A 15138-nucleotide genomic window follows, 5' to 3' on the forward strand; every position below is an offset into this window, starting at 1 on the left:
TGTTTTATTTTACTCAGTACACCCATAAATCCTTCTGGCAGAATTGATCTCTGCTGTGTTCGGTGTGACAGGTGCAACAGAGCCGACGCACAAATTCATGAGGTTTTGGCATCTTGTGGTAACCAATGGGACAATGCATGAAGTCTAAACTGGCGGGGTTAAGGATGATAGTCGGGTACCTGTGCCAATCGCAGTGCGTGTAGGAGGAGTTCGGGGACTGGGAGGTGTGTCCGAAAAATGCGAGTCTGCAGCTGCATACTGTATCCAAGTCGGGGAGTAATGCCATGAGTACTGCTTTACACTGTTTAGACAAGCTTTTCAGAGCGTGCGTAGGAAACTATTATTCGACTGTCTCTGCTGTCAAGTAAGCCACAATTTTAAGCCCGAAGGCTCGAAGAGGACAGGAAAAGGACACTCGGACAAACTGCAAACTTACTTAAAAGCAACCAAAGTCCCCAAAGTCGCACGCTCAAGAGGCGTCAAACCCAAACGATCCATCCTTTCTGGCTGTTTCAGGGAAGGATACGCTGCTGGACATGTGAATTTAAAGGGGATACTTGCTAAGCACAACAATGAAACCAACGACTGCCCAGTGTTGCTTCGGCTTTCTTCTGACTTGCCTCTTGTTTGGGTTCAGCTTTTCACAATCAGGTGAGTGAATTCCAACCCTATGCTCCCCAGTGCGCAAAACTGTGTGTCCGCGGAGATGGTTAGTGCGCGCTGAGCGCAGCACAACTACCCACCGAGCATACTTTTCTGTTACTGTTCTTTGTTGCGCATATGGCTATTGGAGCTTATCAGATCACATCAAACCCGCTAATACGGTTTCACCACCAGCACGGAATTCTAACGCCGGAGAACGTCTTAAACGACAGCCAATGAGATGACGTAAAGATCACAGTTGCACAGAGACACAGGTGTTGGTCAGAGCAGATGGTAGGTTGTAGCAGTACATCTGACAAGACGAAAGGATCCAGGCGAGCGCGTCGCTCCGTCTTCTTGCGCACAGCGGCACTGTTGAATTTGGAGAGAAATGAGAGCATTTGTTGTTCATGACACGTGTCCTCAGGACATAGCTAGACAAACACAGAGGAGTTATAGCCTTGGTTTACAACAGACTACTGTGCTCCTGTTTTCCCTCCTGTGGATAGACAGGCTGTCTAACGCATAACTATTTCAAAAGTTGCTTTCAATCTCTGCTCTTTCTTCCCCTTCTGACTAATTTATCCCAGTAATCACAACTGTCGTTACGATAATAAGACGCAACCCCATAGTTATTGTTTTTGATGAATTTGGCTGGTTGAACAGTGGGTTGTATTAACAGTAACAGCTTGAGGCTCCGCAAGTAGTCACCCGGTGATTCAGACTACTTTAAACCGTTGAGTTCTGCAGAGACTGCTGTGGGAACGCTCTCTATATTACTAGGCTTTTTGGCTTGTTGTTTGTGTTGATCTGTGTAACTCTCACCTGTGCAAACGATGATAAGAGTGGCGAACATGTACGTGCATTCTGTAATCGGGATAAAAACAAAGCGGATTATAGTTAAATTAGATTATTCATCGTTTTATAGTAAATGCCCTCGGGGATCCTGTGGAGCACAAATTGACGACCATCGTTGCAGCGCACGGGACTTTTCGCTCTGACAGTAGCAGTACTGTTTGTAGAGTGCAGGGGCGCTCTCTACGCGCAGGGGGTATAGGTGCACTCAGCGGTGTCTGTGCGTCTTCGTTTATGGGTGTGTGTGTGTGTGTGTGTGTGTGTGTGTGTGAGAGAGAGAGAGAGAGAGAGAGAGTGAGAGAAAGAGAGAGAGAGAGAGAGATATTAGTTAGATAAAAGCAATACCACCTCATCAACCACCATTATCACCACTGATAATCACATTTTGGGATGACTACGACTAAAATTAGACTAAATCCAAGTATCGGCTGCACTGACACAGCATCTCTAGATCGTAATTCACACACAGTCGTTTTTCCCCTCATGCTGACTGTTAAACTGTTTCACCGCATGTCTTAGAGTCATGTTTATGTGACTTAAGGCGTATAACACCACAATAAATTAATAAATAAATAAATAACAACAAAAATCCCCAATTTCAAACAATATAAGTTCTTTTGGCACCACGTCTCTCGCGATTATTTAAACATCATACTGCGTTAAATGTGATGTATAATGCGCACATATTAGGGCGGATCTAAAATTCTAACTCGTGTTTTAATAAATCCTCGTGTGTGAGAGCCTTACAGCTGAGAGACAGTGACTGAATTAAAATGTTGAATGCAGTTCAGGAGACAGGGCATGGAGGGATGCTTCCACACTTTTTTTGTTTTTGTCTTTGTTGTTGTTTTTTGCTTTACACTCACCACGTGTGCTGCACGTCGTCAAAATAATATTCCTAACATAATATATATTTTTGTTCCAATATAAAAGCAGTTATATATTTTTGCTCATTTATTTTAGTCAACTTAATTTTTTTTGATAACATTACTTTATCCTGGGCGTTATCTTAATCGTGTCCGAGCAAGGCGCATATTTCGAAGTTAAATTTACAGTTTTTAATTATTTTTTAAAATAACATCCGGAAAGAAAAATATGGATTTCGTTATACATTATCTGACGCACCTGTGTATGAAGATCACAGTCGTAATGTCTTTTCAGACTAGACAAGCTTCGACCAACAGTGAAGCTCCAACTCATTTCAATATAATTGGAAAATAGTAAAATAACATAAAACGAAACAGAACAGAAACGGATGCTCAAATATGTGTGTGTGTGTGTGTGTGTGTGTGTGTGTGTGTGTGTGTGTGTGTGCGTGTGTGTGCGTGCGCGGATGTGAGCCAGGAGTTCGCGGGTGTTATGATGTTCAGTTGAAAAATAAGAAAATGCACACGCGTTCATGCTCAAAGTTTCTTTTTCTTGAGTTTCCTCACTTAACGTTGGCATCTATCTTATTATGTCCCAAGATACAAATATCCATAAATATGCATAAAATCCTTAATTGAATCCTTTGCTTTGAAATTTTATGAACTTTTCATCACCTTCATGTCATTTAGTTTCTTCTGTTTAGTGTTAAAAACCCCACTTAAAGAAAATCCTGTGCTAAACTGGACTTATATGCTTCATGACAGCAGGGTACATGCCTGCAATATGCTGAATGTCCCCCATGTGAGTCCACTGTGCACACTCCTCTTCACTGGACTGCAGTTTCACACTACAGCTGAACAAGTTTGGAAATTGATACAGCTTGCAATTCTGAACCATATGGCCACATTCCAAAACTCTGTTTGTGTTTATGAATATTCATATATTTTGTGCGCAGGAGTGCATTCAAATCATCTGTTGAATGCGTCTGCGTGTGCGTGGAGTTTTTTCACTTGCGTGTAATCACTGCAATCTGGATAAACTACATCCCTTCTGTTTTATGGCTTTGAGCGGCGTCTTCTTTCCTAATTTGCTGAACAGAATGCAACTACAACCTTTAACTTACAGTGGCACTCACTGTTTATTGGGTTGAAACTGACAGCACTGTCCCATTTGTAAGCTGATGTGTGTGGTCACAGTACATTTAAGGTTTGAGGGTGACACTGACAGGGATCCTACTAGAAAGGGAGACAAGATACTTTTTTTTTTCAACCAGTTTCGGCACCTTTTACAGGAGACCCTGGCACTTCTTGTAAATGTCTCCTCATTGTATATTTTTGCTTTTTGTCCAGCATCAAGAATAATGAAAGAATGATATGACACTGTGGAGCCAACATAGCTGGGCTTTGGCACAGACCACGCTTACAGTCCTATCTGCTGTCACCCATTAAAGAAGCTTTGACCGTCTACCACCACCAAGCATTTTATTAGAATAAAAAAGAAAAGAAGAACATAAGCATTTGTGCTTTTGTCCTTTCTTTATTGGCCAGAGTAACACATAGGGAGCAATATAAAGCCACTTTTCCACAATAAAGTAAATTCAGTTACTGCTATTATAGCCTGATGCAAACCCTCCTGTATTGTTTTTAAAAGTTTCTGAAATTATTAAAAAAAAATATGGAAAACAAGCTATTTTTAGAATTTGAGAAAAGGACCGTTAGATGCACATATATGTAGCTTTTAGATTAATCTCTCTGGTGAGTCAGTGTTTCCTCTTTAATGATAAAAATACAAAAACAGACAATGATTTGTTGTGTTATTTAATCCCCAGCCAGCCAGACTAAGAATCTTCTCTTTGTGCAATCAAGAGTGTTTGCTGTGTAGTATTGTAGGAAATCATTAAGATTTATGTGTACTGGCCTACTGATTAAAGAATATTACACAATATCACCAGCGTGTGAATGTGTGTGTGAATGGGTGGATGATTGTGTATAGTGTAAAGCGCTATACAAATACAGACCATTTACCATTTACCATTTAGTTACTACCAGGATGTCTTAGTTCACTATTGATTACTTAGCACTGAATTTCCAAATGTTTTTTGAGAGTTTTCTTTTCTGAACACACAAGTAAAGGTATTGTGTTGGATTTTTGCTGGGCTTATAACCAGTCAGGTTCCTATCTACATCAGCAGAAATGATTGGCTCATCTCCTCTGTGACCTTTGCAAACAATGCAGCTTCATTTATCACCTGCCATTACAAATGCACCATACATCCACGTCTATTTTGACATGTGTCATTGTCAGCTTAGCTAATAAATGTCCCTTTAGTGAGGGATGTCATAATTAGATCAGAGGCCATCACCCATGGACGTGCATCCCTTAATCTGGGCAGCTATTTATAGCACATCTGTAAAAAAAAATGCAACTTTTATGTTTGAAACAAGACTTTCAAGCTCTTAGATTACTTTAGATCTGAAAAGGTGTCTTAACTCTTGAAGACAGAATGCTTGTTTCATGTTTATCACTCTTTATGATTTCTCTTTTTTTCCTCTCTGTAAATTGAGCAAGCTTTGAATTTTTGTGTTTGTTGGAGAGAGAATGAAAGCAAAGGGAGTGAGAGAAAGACATGCAAATAGAAAGGCTGATTGCCTCCGTGTAACATGGCCCTGAGTGCTGAATACACAGCAACCAAAGTCCTTCATTAACAAGGTAGTGCAGCAAACACGCGTATACACAAGCAGGAGCGAGGCCCTGCTTGGTATCTTTGACAATGTACTCTAGCTATTTTAGACAGATGGGGGAACTGAATTTTAGTTGGAGGAAATCTATCAGATGGACCTTAATTAGGATGGCACGTATGCTTTTAGGGCAACCAGAACAAGCTTGCTGAAAGAAAAGAAAATCTCAGTGCTTTTGCTACCATTCAACTTTTTGTGTGTGTTGTGGTCTAATACGCAGCACTCCAAGAAAAGAGGACATGTGTCAGGCAAAAATAAAAGTAAAATAAAATAAAATTTCTTAACAGATTTGCCTTCTCTTTATCGCTAGTGGTGCAAGGCTCATGTCTGCTATCAGGGTAAATATAAATATGAAAAATAGACTTACGTGTTTTTGGCCTAATTAAGCCTAAAGTAAGAGTATCAGCCTAAATCTGTTCTGCTATCAGCCATATTCTTGTAGCTATCAATCAAATAACTTCATTATTTTTTCAACGTTAAATATTCTCAGGTTTGAATTTTGGTAATACATGTAATATTTTTAATTGGATAAATATAAAGTTACCAGTGCAGATTGGTGTCAATGTGCGTAGCAGATTGGCACACACCCAAACTCCTACACACTTACACACATACCCACGTTCTGATTCCTCGTTGACCCTGGGCCATCACTCTGATGTACAAGGCAAATGTGCAGGATCCAGGCCCCTGAAAGCTTCAGCCCTGCGTGCACTAAACAATGTAGATGTTGGGAGTCTGAACGCACCATGTATGTCTGTCAGTCAGTGAGACTTTTGATCTGCTTTGTTGTTGCTGCTACTCTTCTAACAATAAGCCTGTCTGTCCTCTGCATCCTCCTGGAGGGCTGCAGGAGGCTGTCAGGCGCCGACCCTTTTGACAACCGCATCTTGAGGGTTTCAAAATGTGGTGACAAAGGGTTTGGGAAACGTACATATACTGTGTGTGTGCGCGCGCGCGCGTACATGTGTGTGTGTTATGACTTTGTCAGTGCGCGCGTGGATGCACGGTTGAAGGGATAGAGGGTGACTGACAGACTAACCAAGCTCCAGAGACGCTCTCTCTGCTCCAGTGTCTGCTTGTTCGTCTTCCTCCGCCCACCCTCTGCCTTCATCTGTGGCTTTGTAAGCCTCCACATAATGTGGGAGCCTTAAAATGACAATGGAAATTATGGCTAATCTTTGTTAAGACACACTCATTACTGCCACGTTTTAGAATGAGAGTCCAATGATAAGACTTGGTCTGCCATGCCTTTCTTCCCCCCCCCCCCCCCCCCCCCCCCCCCCCCCCACACTCTGAAGAGACAGCCTGACATGCTGGAGTGATGTGTTTTATTCTCACTTTTTTGTGTTATTTTTCTATTCCCGCTCACAGTTAATAATGGTGGCAAACATATGAAAGGATGATAATAGGCTGACAACTTGGGCATGAAAGACTGGCTCCACCTTCAAACGAGCTTTTCATGCAGTTCTGCATGTGGGTGTGTGTTAAAGGGCTGATTTCTCTCGACTCTCTGCGTCTCTGTCTCTTTCCTCTTTTAGTAATCCCCTTCTAAAATATTCATAGCTAATCTGCATGTACAATGTAATTACAGACGGCTCTGAGTGATATCGGATATGGCCGGCAGAACACATGCTTCCAACAAAATCTTGATTTGGTGATTTGCGTGCTTGAATAAATATGTAGCAGACATTGGACGCGGTATGTCGGTTAAGACTCTTTACAATAGGTGATATCAAACAAACTACGCTTTTAATAACTCTGTCAGCAAACTTATAGCAAGAGATCCCAATCATTTTCATGCCAAAACCCCACAATGCAATAAATATTTTAGATTTTGTCTTAGGAGCTGTAATGATGCCGCCCCATACTTTATGTGCTTAGTGCTCATTAACTGTGGTCGCTGCAGCAGATTAAAATATGTCCCTAAACTATCCCTCATATTTTTTTTTCTGTTTTGCACCCCGCCACTCGAACCCCGTTCCCGTATTTTGAATCCTGCAGGCTTCCATTTGGTGTTAATGGAACGGTGTGCCCTGTATGCTATTCTTGCAGGTCGATTTTTCACTCGTGCGCGAGTTGGGGGTGGGGTGTCCTTTTAAATGAAGCACTTGGTGTTTGTGACCTGTAATAAATGAGTTTGCAGTCAGTCATAGCAGCTGTAAGGAGACATCTGGGAACGAGAGTGAGAGAGAAAGAAAGGGAGATATTCAGACTTCACCGGAAAACAGTTTATCTATGCGAGGATGAAAAATGGTTGCACCAAACACGCTATCACTTATACAACAAATGGAAATCCTATTGTAAAATTTCCGTAGTTTACCACACAAACGTCAGGGGAAAAAAATGCAGCGAGTAAAAAATAATACCGCCGATAATCCAACGCAATCGGGATTAATGATGATTTTACTATTCAATACCAAAGGGAAAAAAAATATTAAAAATGGGTACCCCACACACAATATACACTGTGGCTTGGGAGTTTCTGTCTGAATATTAGGCAAATATTTATTATTCATCTTGTAGATGAGGAAAAACAATGACTGCTGTAAAGAATCAACCAGAAAATCAAACAGGCAGAGACAAAGATAATGAAGTATAAAGCATGTAAAAAGAAAAAAAAAGGGGCTCAATTTTCATTACCGATTCATCATTGGGGAAAAAAGTCTTTTTCAGCCTTTAGTCTCATCATCTAAATTCCCAACATGCCAGACAATACATTTACTTTAGTCATCATATTTTTTGTGTTTATACCTTCTAAATACCATCCTATTTGTGGACAAATGTTTTGATATACTACCCTCTACAAAACTGACTGCTGGGGTTATTCTGCTAACATTAGTCCTGTCTGACTGAGACAAGACTCTCTTCCAGACACTCTAAACCCAGGCACAATGCACAATGTACATTCCAAATTCCTTTCATTTTAAATATGTGTATATTGTCTATTCTGTAAAATAGTCAGATGTCTATTCATATTAATGTACAGAATTCACCTGCTTGCTGCTACTACTGCACATTCACCCAATGTATATACTATATATATATATATATATATATATATATATATATATATATATATATATATATTATGGAATGCCGTTTTATAAAATATTATATATATATTACAATCAAAGTCTGAATATATAGAACGAAACTTGAATATATAGAACGAAACTTGAATATGTAGAATGAAACTTGAATATGTAGAATGATCTTCTGAATATATAGAATGAAACTTGAATATATAGAATGAAACTTGAATATATAGAATGATCTTCTGAATATATAGAACGAAACTTGAATATATAGAACGAAACTTGAATATGTAGAATGAAACTTGAATATGTAGAATGATCTTCTGAATATATAGAATGAAACTTGAATATATAGAATGATCTTCTGAATATATAGAACGAAACTTGAATATATAGAATGATCTTCTGAATATATAAAATGAAACTTGAATATATAGAATGATCTTCTGAATATATAAAATGAAACTTGAATATATAGAATGATCTTCTGAATATATAAAATGAAACTTGAATATATAGAATGATCTTCTGAATATATAGAATGAAACTTGAATATATAGAATGATCTTCTGAATATATAGAATGAAACTTGAATATATAGAATGATCTTCTGATAATGCATGCCAGATGCTTCGGTTATTAGTAAATTTGGTTGTGTTCATTAGAAAATGTTTTTGGTGCCAGACACTAAAAATTGTGAAATATCACAATATTGAAAAAGTTCCAAAGCTATTATTTAGGTAAAGATTGATAAGACTGGTTTTATCTTCATATTCCTTTGTGCCATTTAAATCATAAAAGTAGTTAAATAAAGTGTTTCAATATACTTTTCTTTCATGACAAACCATACTTGTCACAGTAAAAAAATGTCACACTATATGTTACATATCATGGTATGATGTACTAATTTATCTGTTAATAAACATGAATTGTGCCTGTCTAATCAAGTAAACAAAATCCTTAAACATTCCCTAAAGAATGTAAACCAGGTTTATGTTTAACAGTTATTATTATTATTATTATTATTATTATTATTATTATTATTATTATTATTATTATTATTATTAGTAGTAGTAGTAGTAGTATCATTATTTGATAAGAATGCAATGTCATATAGTGCGATGATGATATAATGTTCATATTTCAGCTATATATTATTATATATTTCATGTCTGTCACATTTATAGACAACTTGCTGGCAGTGTTGGAGATACCGTTAAATATTTTTTCATTAGGGTTACTATCACACTTTTCAAAACTTTTCCAAAACCTAACAAAAACTATTATTTAAACCTGTGAGTTAATCTATAAATCAAGTGAAAATTAATATGAATTTCAATGTAAAGCATAAATGTTCAAATGGGACACTGAAATAAAGTTTAACTCATCTCATTTGAAAATGTAAAGAAAAGTTGCTCTGGGTGGCAGATCTTTCAATGACCACATCTAGCTATATTATTAAAAAAATAAACAAAGGTATCTGAAATACAAAACATGGCTGATAAACCTGTGTGTTATGACATCACCACTGACATTTTACATTGTGTGGAATAGGTGGACACAGGAAGCATTTGAGAAAATTGAATTCTATGTAACAGTGAGGTTGTAGCATATTCTTTTGCTCCCTGCAGGGGTACTAAATAATCTAATGTTACTATGGGTCATATCAGAGAACAGAGATACAACATGCCATAAAGGCAGGAAAACAGATAAACTACAATCCAAAAACAAAATATGCCTCATATGTATAAACTGAAACCAAATGCATCCATCCATTCTCTTCTGCTTATTTTTATCCGCGTTGCTAGCCTATCTGCGTTGCCAGCTACCACAGGATGAAAGGCAGAGTACACCCTGGACAGGTTGATAATCTGAAGCTGGGTTAACAACATTAACAAGAAACAAAAAAATTAAACATGCATATGCAAAATAGAAAAACAAAATCCTCATAAGTTCTGCAAACCTTGATAATACACATCATGCTCTTCCAAATCCTGGTGAATTCTGTATTGCAAAATCCATGTCTGATTTGAAAGTAGTGTACACTACATGAACTGGTATACGAAGGATATTTTCACAAGTATTGGTCACAGAAAATCTGCAGTTAGTGATGAACTCAAGGCTTGGCTTTGGAGAAAACCCAGGGCTGGAATGTTTCCACAATTAAACAAATTAACTGTTGTGCACAGTTTAGTCTCCACAATCACACGCTGTGAGTCTATTGCACACTGTTTTTTACTGTGATATTTTTGTTTACTTAGCTTAGTCTAGCAATTGAAACTTACGGCCAATTTTTAACCTTACACTAGTAATTTCAGTGCATTTAGTTCCGTTCTTAACTCTTCTGCCTTGGGCCCTCTCGAGTGAAAGGTCTAAGATTGTAGATGGGACCCGTTGTGGGGAACTCCTGTAAAGTGGAATGCACGTTCTCCATAACGTTAGCTGGTTAACCAGGGGCTATCTGACCGGAGAGGTTCACTGCATTTGGTCTTCCACGATGAAACAGTGAATACATTTCTTCATCAGTACTACGATGCAGTACACTGGTACTAATATTTGGTTGGCCAGAACATGCATTTGCCAGGGTGTTAATTAGCTCCTCATTACTTAGAATTTGAGCCACAAGATTCCGTGCAGACTGGCTCATAATGCCATTCCTCGCAGTTACAAACAAGGAAAACACTAGATGGCGCAAGCGCCTCCATGACGTCAGGTTTCATTTTATATATTCAGAAGATCATTCTATATATTCAAGTTTCATTCAATATATTCAGAAGATCATTCCATATATTCAAGTTTCGTTCTATATATTCAGAAGATCATTCCATATATTCAAGTTTCGTTCTATATATTCAGAAGATCATTCCATATATTCAAGTTTCGTTCTATATATTCAGAAGATCATTCCATATGTTCAAGTTTCGTTCTATATATTCAGAAGATCATTCTATATATTCAAGTTTCATTCTATATATTCAAGTTTCATTCTATATATTCAAGTTTCGTTCTATATATTCAGAAGATCATTCTATATATATAATAATTTCCTAAACGGCATTCCATAATATATATATATATATATATAATGTTCTTCCTCTACCCCCCCATTTTTGCACATGTCGAGGAGCGTGTCAGGCTACATTTCACTGTGTGTTATACTTGTATAACTATGCAAGTGACAAATAAAGAACCTTGAACCTTGATTAAAAGATTACCTGAGTTCATAAAAATGGCTTCAGGAGTCTGCAGTGGAATGCTGATTTGAACCAGAAAATAGTGGAAAGTCACTGCTTGGTGGAGTAATTACGGAGTTGAAAGTATTGATCGACTCTCATTATTATTAGTTATGGTCCATAATATCAAAGTCAAAGGTAGCTCCATGTATAGCTTCTGTTAATTAAATTGTTTTTTAGAAATTCAAGTCCAACATTTACTAGCAGAGTGAAGCCGTGACCTAGAAGACCTTTTCTTTTTTTGCTTGAAATGCAACATTTTGCATTTTATATGAATTAAACTTTCTGGATTTATTTTCAAAATATGAAGACCTTAAACAAAATGATTGGTACTCTTGGTATTCCTGGTTTGTGTGGCTGTCACTCATATGAAGCAGCAGTCACCTTGCAGCAGAGCAGAAATAGTGCAGCTCTTTTCCCCTGGATGTGAAGGTACATAAAGCACAAGATGAGAGGAGCAGGAAAGGCAATTGACCTTGGCTGCTTTTGGGGGCTGGCTATATAGCCATCAGGTTAGATGCTATGGTTATGCAGTCTGGAGAAGAGGGAGGAAAATAAGGGGACAGTGCTGAGTACGGCAGTTATTGTTCATAGAGTCGAAGAGCAGATTTGAATTCGTAATTGTTGAATTTGAACCATAATGAAAATGTACTGAAATGGAAATTATGTGTGTGCAGTTGTGTGATTAAATGTGGGTGGGTGGGATGGTACTTTATATCTAGAGGTGCTGACTAAGTATAAGCCAGGTCCAAAGTCAACCCTGCCATTTTACCCTGCTGTGCTGGACTGTTTACCTGAGACAGGGATGCTTTATCTCAGCCAGTCACCAGAGCATGTGTAAACACACAGGGGGGAACACACAGCATATCATGCGGTTTTCAGCTCCCCCTGCCTTTGTTCCAAAACCCCTCTCCCACAGAGAGACATTATCCCCTGATGGCAAGGTGAATGGGGTGCTGATGTAAGATTATTTGTAGCAGCCAAAAAGAGACAGGAAAAAAACGAATGGGGGGGGGTATCAGAATAGGAAAATAAATCCTAATTTTAGTCAGAGAAGGTCAGCCAGGAAGCTGGGTACACAGGAGTAGAGGTGTCTTTCTGTGGAGGATGGGACATGGGTGAGTGTCTTGGGAGTCTTGGTTAAAGTAGTCGCTATCACAGCAGCTGGACGGACAATTAATCAGAAACTGCCCAGGGGGGAAACCGAGACTCTGACTTGGACACTTTATTCTGCTGGACACACACACACACACACACGTGCACACACCTGCTGATAGGCTCTCCCATGGCTTTGTCACCTTTCTTTGTGCTTCTGTTCTTTTGCTATCTTATTTCCTTCTCCTCGACCTGCTTTCAGCGCTCATCTCCCTTCTTACACTGCTCTTTTTTTCTCTTTCCTTTTTCTAATGCTTTCTCTTCTGGCCTTGACTGTCCTTTTGTTTCTTTTGCTCTCCTCTCCACTGCTCTGTTCTTCTCCAACATCTGTTTAGGTCTGCAAACTGCTTGATGAGAATCAGTTGAAAGGGCCTCTTGTGATGTGACAGCTGAGTCCAAAGTCTGTAGGAGTTGCTGCAGAGGGAAGGAGACAGGGAGGTTGGAGGAGAAGAAAAATAAGGTGAAAGAGGGTTGAGTAGTGGCTATACATTACCTTAACCACCCCGTCCTTCTTCTTTGCTTTCATCCCTACATTTCTGCCAATCCATCCCTTCTCTTTCCCCATGGCTAGCACCAAGTGATTGATGTATTTGAGTTTGACATGGCCCGGTTCACCCGAGGGCATTAGCAAGGACACTGGTGAGACTTAGCCAGATGCTTGGGAAAGGCAGACAGAGAAAGTAGACGATAAAGAAAGGAAAGAGCACTCGACACTGTTGACCACTATGGCTTGCTACGGTTACTAGGGTGAGTAATCTTTTTCACGGTACACCTGTCCTTATTCACCTTGCGGCTTTTTCAGTATGGTTCAAGTAACATGGAATAATATGATTGTAACTGAGCGTACACATAAAATGTAATTAGTTAATCAATTCCTTTCTCTCTCAGTACTACATGTAGAGACAATTTTTGAATTTTCCAAGCTTCTACCGAAAAGAACCTACGCTTCACATATTCAGATCAACTGTCCTGGTTGTTCCTCATCTTCAACCTCAGCCTCTCATCTTTTAAACAGCCTTACTTAAAAATATGCTGTTATTATTGTTGTGTGTATTGAAACAGACATAGGCGATGTCGCCGATGTCGGGATCATAAGTGCATCTTCAATAAGCCCTCGGTGTTTCTTTCCTCAATTGGAGGCAGGCTGTGTAGTGCTTTACCCTCCAGGGGGGTCTGGGTGTCCCACCAAGCTAACACCCACTTGACATGAAGCCGTCAAAGGGGGAACAAGGCCCACAGTGTCTCCCTGCCCCAAGTGCTTTGTCCTGGAGTAGGTTCCCGCCGTTGCACCCAGCTCCCAGCCTCACGTGACATGCATGAAGATGAGGGAAGCACTTGTCTGCACAGAGCCAGGCAAAATAAATCCAAATATGGTCCCATGTGTTTACGATGGCAGTAAGTTGCACGATGTATTAAAAAGAAACAGACAAGAAAACTCAGAACGAATGTTGTTGTTATAAATTCAAAACTGATCTTGGGGTCAAATTCTGACATGTCTCTGAGGAAAATTTTTGGTGTTGTTTTTGAGAAAATTGCCAAAATTATATCAGAATTCCATTGGACATTTCCATAATTGTTCTATGTATTAGAAAAAGACAGAAATACGTTTGTAAAGACAATATATTTACTTAATAAAGATTTAAATGGGTAGAAAGATTCAAAAGAAAGCAGTAATTATGAGTAAGATGCTTTTCACTACTGAAATCACTGGTGAAGATGGGATATCCCAGCCATCTGCCAGATTTATTAAGCAACCAAAATGTACTCTGTAGACCCCAGACAATATTAACCAACACCAGTTGTATTAATTAACTAAAACTGGTTTCAGGGCCCCTAATGATATTCCATGTATAATATGTGCTGGAACAAAACTACCCTGTTAAAGAACATTTCATTCTGTTAGCTAAAAACAAAACAAAACGGTTTTTTGCAGATATATTTTATTTGTTGATTGGCAACAAGCAGGAAAAACTCAGGTAAACATAAATCTAGAATTAATGCTTATACCTGGAATGCAAGCGAATAAAAGTCCATTGTCAGGTCTGAGTTGGCGTAAATGAGATGTTCTTCACAGCGCAGGCAACAGAATTCTACAACTTAATGGAGATAAACAACCAGTAGGCTGGCAAGTCGAAGTAGAAGTTAACAAGTCAAATTTATCTAAGTTTGGTTTTATGTAGCGTTTTGGAGGTAGGGTACAGAAAAGCATACAAACCTTCTCGAAGCATGTAATCCCACATTTTCACCTGTCTGCCTCAAGTCTTCTCAGTAAATAGGCAGTTTTATCCACTCAGTGTTTGCAATATCTCCCAATCTCTGTCTGCATTGTGATGAGTGTATTGTGTATGTGTCACCCAGCTGTCTCCGAGTCTCAGACTGCTTGGCTATCTGAGCAGTAAACACAACAACAACAGGTATCTTCTGCTCTCCTTCTCACTGCCGCCTACCACACTTCAGGCTTTTGCTCTCTGTTTGGCTTGGCAGCAATGTGAAGTCAATAGGATGAATAAAACATACCTGAATCAGAGCCCTCTACCCTGGGAAATGTCAAACTGTCAGTATAGCTTAATGGGAAAACATAGGGCCGATCCCAAGGGTCAGACAGTTTATTGT

The 15138-nt window shown here is 38.9% G+C and overlaps 1 protein-coding gene across 3 annotated transcripts in view; it reads left to right on the forward strand.

The window, feature by feature from the left end:
* The first annotated feature begins 224 nt into the window (after positions 1-224).
* erbb4b (erb-b2 receptor tyrosine kinase 4b) overlaps positions 225-15138 on the forward strand; it is a 322434-nt gene continuing 307520 nt past the window's right edge. For 2 of the 3 annotated variants that reach the window (XM_085136594.1, XM_085136596.1), the window contains exon 1: positions 225-651. In XM_085136594.1, coding sequence (XP_084992720.1) covers positions 573-651 — 79 coding nt within the window. In that variant the 5' untranslated portion in view covers positions 225-572. The remainder of the gene's footprint in view (positions 652-15138) is intronic. The other variant, XM_085136595.1, reaches the window with a different exon arrangement.

The sequence above is a fragment of the Neolamprologus multifasciatus genome, chromosome 16, assembly GCF_963576455.1.
Source record: "Neolamprologus multifasciatus chromosome 16, fNeoMul1.2, whole genome shotgun sequence".
NCBI classification, from domain to species: domain Eukaryota; kingdom Metazoa; phylum Chordata; class Actinopteri; order Cichliformes; family Cichlidae; genus Neolamprologus; species Neolamprologus multifasciatus.